General features: G+C 41.0%; 1 protein-coding gene across 1 annotated transcript; it reads right to left on the bottom strand.

Annotated features, from left to right (window-relative positions):
- Positions 1-700: 700 nt before the first annotated feature.
- On the bottom strand, positions 701-3,643 carry LOC121556238 (homeobox protein SIX3-like). The gene is made up of 2 exons (XM_041870135.2): positions 2,791-3,643; positions 701-1,042 (listed from the first exon to the last, which is right to left on the bottom strand). Exons 1-2 carry the CDS (start codon positions 3,477-3,479, stop codon positions 850-852), a joined length of 882 nt encoding a protein of 293 aa, XP_041726069.2. The 5' UTR covers positions 3,480-3,643; the 3' UTR covers positions 701-849.
- Between the last annotated feature and the right edge of the window lie 2,357 nt (positions 3,644-6,000).

Here is a 6,000-nt window from a genome sequence, read left to right as displayed (position 1 = left end):
TCCATGTTAGGTATAAAAACAAACTACCTAACAAAACGTATAGAGCACTTTTTTACGTTTTGACAAATATTTTATGTAGGAACACCAAGTCAAGAAAAGTGAACAAGGATAGAAAAGATGGAGAAGGGAGAGCAACATTATGTACAAGCATATCTACACATATAGGATATTACAGACCGGGAGAATGATCGCATTATTTACATATCTACACATATAGGATATTACAGACCGGGAGAATGATCGCATTATTTACATATCTACACATATAGGATATTACAGACCGGGAGAATGATCGCATTATTTACATATCTACACATATAGGATATTACAGACCGGGAGAATGATCGCATTATTTGAGATATACATAATTCAATATAAAATCTTGAAATAAAAATAAAATCTGATACAGTCATAACGATTCGGTTCCACATTTCACCATTCACCCCAGACAGGCAGTGACAGAAGTGTAGTAAAAAGGTGCTTATAACGTAAATGAGTGTCTGATGATCATAAAGTAAAACAGGATTGCATCTTGGCTGAGCGGCATCATCACTTGGACTAAAACAGAGATGAAATGGCGATAAACACCCTCTGGTAATTAATTCCCTCTTCTCGATGATCCTTGTAGAAATATTGAACAGGGTATTTTTCCCAGATACAAAAAAACATCATGCAGGTAGTGGTGTGTGTGTGTGGGGGGTGGTGGATCCATTGAAAGCGCTTTAAAAATACGTGTTTTAAAAAAAATCTTTTTTTAAATATTTATATCAATTGGTCCTTTTTTCATCCCCGATATTTCATAGGTTTTTTTCTGGTCCATATTTCCTGTAAATATTTCTCTTTTTTATATCATACGTCGCACTCGGAGTCACTGGAGGTTACTGAAAGAATGGACGTTCCAGTGTCAACTCGCTCTGTCATACTGGAGATGCTGGTAGTAGGACTGGCCGCGGTAGACGGCGATTCCGCCGAGCTGCGTGGAGTGCACCCGGATTCTGAAAGGGACCGCATACCGTTCTGTCCTATTCCCTGGTGCTGAAGTCTGGAGAATATAAAGAAAGGGAAAATAGCATACCAATTAAATACAGTGTCCCTCTGCAAAATTCCGCTCAGCCTGCTTGTCATTCACTCCCTGCCATGCCTTTAACAAATGCAGCTCTCTAGCCTTCATATAGGCCTAACGGGGGTAAGAATAGTCTAAAACAAAGCAGAAAATAAATATGAAATATGGGGAAATATGACAGTGTATATTAGAGTAATAGGCTGGTTGTTAGTTATTCTTAAACCATGGCCAATGTAATTTGAGAACTGTCTTTTATCGTTGATTTTGTCATATCCTACATCCAAATGAATGACAGACTACAGGCCTACATCCAAATGAATGAGAGACTCCATTTTTCTGATTGTTTTGATTTACTGACACGTCAAATGTGGAATAATTGCAATCATGCTAAATGAATCAATCCATGATGTAGGCCTCCGATTTTATCACTGAGAAAATGCAGATGAAAAAATGTAGCTGTGTTCTTCTATTCTATTTTTTCACCAACTTTTCTGTTTTTATTCAGTTCACCAATTTGTCATTAATTATTGCATTGCAAATGTATAATAGTCTACACACATTGTGAATCGAAAACATGGCTGCAAAACAGGCTATAATTTCAGAATAAATATTTTGTATTTATGTTGACAGCTAATATCAAATGTTATGCATCAATCATTTCCAAACGTCTAAAGTCTAATGTATACGTTTCGTATGTGTAAAAAGCACCACGAATAAAAAATAATAATAATGGTAACTGAACATACATTCATTTTGAAACTCTAAACCTGTCCCGTGTAGCTCAGTTGGTAGAGCATGGCGTTTGCAACGCCAGGGTTGTGGGTTCGATTCCCACGTGGGGCCAGTATGAAAATGTATGCACTCACTGAAAAACTGTGTCGCTCTGGATAAGAGCGTCTGCTAAAATGTGAATGTAATCTTTTTTGTGTGTGGTTTCTTAGTCTACACGGGCCTTTTACAGCTGCTACATGTATCGTCTATTATTTTGATTAAACAACTAACCAATAACCTATTTGATCGTAGGTGTTTTGTTTTCTTTACTGTTTGTGAACAAAATCTATATCACCCCTGCAGTGTATGTCAAGTTTTCAGACCAAAACGTTCACTTGTTGAGAGAAGATAACAACACTCTGTTGGGTTTCAAGATGAGAATCAAGTAAAAACGTAGTATCACCACAACATGCTGTATTCCAAGTTTAACAGACATCCTTATCAATCAGTATTTGCTGTTTTGTCTGGAAAATAGGACAACTTCAAGATTTGCAGTGCTGCTGATTTTCTTTGTGTGTACTTCCTGTTTTGTTATCTAACGCATACATTGATGTTTTCATTTAGCTTATCAGGGATACTAGCATTCCAGCGTAGCCTAGCCTACACGTTTTCGAATTTGGAGAGAGTTGTGTGTTTTACGTATAAGAATGTTTTACGCACGAAAATCTTTGACACATATTAATATATTTTGGATTATTTTGGACAGCAATAATAGTTAGATGTTTCTGTACACGCTTTGAAAAAAAGGTTATATATAGAACCGCAAATAACTATTTTGTGTAGCCCCTGATTGCATAGGTAAATGAGTTGCTCATTTCTCACTCCTCTATAACCTTGTTAATTACTACGATGAAGTTTTACATTTACATGGTATATTTGCATTCAGCTTACAGGAATTAGTTTAGCCTATTTGGTCCTGTGTAGCCTATGCTTTGACAAATGAACAGCGCACTGACCTGTTTTTTGCTGCCGCGGCTCTGTCTCGTTGCCTCCGGTTTTTAAACCAATTTCCGACTTGTGTAGGAGTGAGTCCAGTGGCTTGAGCCAGTTCCCTTTTCTTGCTAGGGTTTGGATATGGGTCCTGAAGGTACCACTCCCTTAACAGACCGCGCGTCCTCTCTTTGAAACAGTGCGTCTTCTGCTCCCCGTCCCAGATGGTCCTGGGCAGGGGGAACTTCTTCCGTACCCTGTACTTGTCAACCGGTCCTAATGGGCGACCGCGCAGCTTCTCGGCCTCCTGGTAGTGTGCCTCCAGCCACATGGCCTGCAGTTTGCCATGGGAGTCCTTGGTAAACTTGTGGTTCTCCAAGATGTGATAAAGGTCTCGGAAGTTCCCGGTGTGGAAAGCAACCACTGCGCGAGCTCGCAGGATGGACTCATGCTTGTTGATCTGCTCGCATGCTCCCGGTGCCACCGGCAGGGACCACAGGAATCGTCCCAGCCGTTCAATGTCTCCGGTTTCCTCCAGCGTCTCACAGACGCTCGCCACTTGCTCCGGAGAGAAGTTGAGGGTCGGTAGCGCAAACATTGACAAGTCTTCTGGAGACCTGGTGGGAGTGCTGCTCGCCAAGAGCACAGGGCGCTCAGTGATGTTTGGCAGGAAGAAATTGGAGGGATAAAGCTCTAAAGGGGATCTGAAAACCATGGAATGACCTGAGAGAGAAATACAATTATCAAGAAAAAGAAACGACGAGTAAAGATTGTAAGATTCAATAGCTATCGCCTAATGACACCAGCCTCATAATATCTCCCCCTAAATCCACCGTGAGTGTAGCATTGAAACATTTTGTTTCACTTTTCTATTGGTCTTCTTGGTGTGGTTGTGAGGTTGTCATGGCAGCCCTGCCAATCACTGTCAAGCGTGCCAATCATAAGCCAGTACGTAGACTAGGGCTTTCACCACTTCTGTTGCAAGCACTGGGGGTTATCAGAAACTCCAATCTCAACACTACCCTCCCACTGCACAGCTCTCGTGAAGTATAAGACAAGGCTTGCCTATTTGTTGAATGGCGATGAGCAATTAGTGGGTGGAATATTATTGCGATCTTAACGAGGCTCATTAAAGCTAAAGAAGATATGTAGGGGAGAGATGCTTAGGAGGGGTGCTTAGTGGTGACAATCGGGCAGGAACACGTTTGAAAAATCTGTTTGTAACAGAGTCAATTCACACCATATTTTGGGGTAGTTTTGCCATTTTGCCACATGTGAACCCTTTTAAATTTTGGTGAGGGACGAAAGCAATCATTTAGGCCCATGGGGCGACTAGGCTATAGGTTTTTGTCTAAAGGCTATGGTATATTGCGCAACATGCGTAAAAAATAACGTTATTTAAACGAAGAAAACATAATATAGTCAATTTGATAAGGTTTGACATGTCTGTCTGACTTACTTCCGAATATGAATCGGAAAACACGATATGTCAATATTATCGTGACAGTCTGGGCACTTGCTTTGCTCAGAGACCAGCAGACAGAGTGCCTCCACCCGGGCTGGTGAGGGTGTATTGCGCAGTGGCTCACCCTCTAGTCGGGCTTGGCCTCGGCTGGTATTAAGCAGCAGAGCAACCCTGGCCCACTGCCCAGCGTGCGTTTTTCCAAAAAGTGTTTTCATGTTAAATAAATATCTATGCGTTGCGTTGTAATAATTCAATGTTGATCAACTGGACCATTTCAATTAAGAACGTTTTGCCAATGGTATTGTCTTTGATGCAGCTCTTTCGCTGTATGCCTAGTAGTTTTGGCGACCATGTTTCAAATTGTATCATTTTGGTGAAAATGATTAGTCTGCCACAATATAACCTAAAGAAAACTAGGCGTATTACATTATTTCATTTTCACAAACTATAGGCATGATCAATAACCACATATGTCACTGGGTTCGGTTAAGAGGCCACTTCAGTAGCCGTAGCTCTGTGGTTTTCATGTTTATTACAAAAGCGACTGTAGGCCTACTGCCTCCTATTTTGTCAGGGCTTAGTTGGTGTTAAAACTGTGAGTTCGCAGTCACGAACAGTGCTCACATTGTATAAGCGCATGTATTAGACGTAGTGAAACACAACATCTAGACTTCGGCTAATCCGGCCTCAATCAAGCTGACATAATTATCCTATGCCGCCTTTTCTAAATCATTCAGGAATTCAAAACGTTTCCTTCTCTTTCTCCAGCCTCAGATGTTTGCATTCCCCGCCATCTTCCTACCCGACCGGCTCCAGCATAACGGAGAGTAAGTAGCATGCACATTTGTGTTTTCATTTTCAGTTTATCATATTCACTTCCTATTACAATTACTGTGAGTTTTGTTCCAGTGGCTGCATATACCATATTTATACCATTGCTTTGTTTTCGTGTGTGTTTGTGTGTGCTATAGGGGTGGGGTTTTGATCATGTTGGAGGCGTTAGGGCAGGTTGTCTTTGGGATCAAACCTGTTTGCTCCCTTGTCACACAAAACTCAGGAGAAGTAATTTCAAGTGGCACTTGAATTGGTCCAATTGGAAAGCTTCTTGGACTGGAAGTAACCTAGGTTATTTCCATGCTGGCTATGGTCGTGTTAAACTAACCTCCCTCCTTCTCGCTGGGCCAATATTAAGAGGGGGCTTAACGGAAAGTACTCTGAATATTTAAAGCTGCTCTGCTTGTGTCTCCGGTCTACACATTTACCTGATCAATATGCATGGACTCCAGGTATTACGTAGAACTATGTTTTTAAGGAGACGGAGCCTAGTTGTAAGCAGCCCTCGCAGGCAATTCGGAAATCACTTAGGTGAAATGTAAAACCTGAATGGGTTTGCAAAGCCAGTGGTAAATCACATTATTCTTACATAGCCTAGCTTTTGTTTACGTTAAGCATGTAATTAACACCTCCAAACAAGTTTATTCACCTGGCCTAATTGTCTGTTTATCCTCCAGCTTCTTAACGATAACCAGCGGGAGATGCGTTATTCAATGCGGACGAATCATTAACTTGATCTTTGTTTATTTACTGCAGGACCCCGACGTGACAATACAGGCATGAGTTAGGACTAACACTAAACTGAGAGCACAAATATTAATTAACCTTGACTTGGGGTGATTACTTAGCGGGGATTTATTTATTTGCGCCCATTGACTCTGAGCTCATAATTTCGGAAGTTAGGCTATATATTTTTTCAATGTTCCAAGTGGGGAAA

This window comes from Coregonus clupeaformis, unplaced genomic scaffold (assembly GCF_020615455.1).
Source record: "Coregonus clupeaformis isolate EN_2021a unplaced genomic scaffold, ASM2061545v1 scaf0056, whole genome shotgun sequence".
NCBI classification, from domain to species: Eukaryota; Metazoa; Chordata; class Actinopteri; order Salmoniformes; family Salmonidae; genus Coregonus; species Coregonus clupeaformis.
Note: the sequence above shows the minus strand (reverse complement) of the source record. Positions and strands in the feature narration are given on the sequence as shown.

What these genes read in the sequence shown, in the direction of transcription:
- LOC121556238 (XM_041870135.2), bottom strand. Translation starts at nt 3,479, where the DNA reads ATGGTTTTCAGATCCCCTTTAGAGCTTTATCCCTCCAATTTCTTCCTG. An exon ending in GCCGCGGCAGCAAAAAACAG is followed by an intron (nt 1,043 to 2,790) that starts GTCAGTGCGCTG and finishes TATATTCTCCAG; the next exon opens with ACTTCAGCACCAGGGAATAG.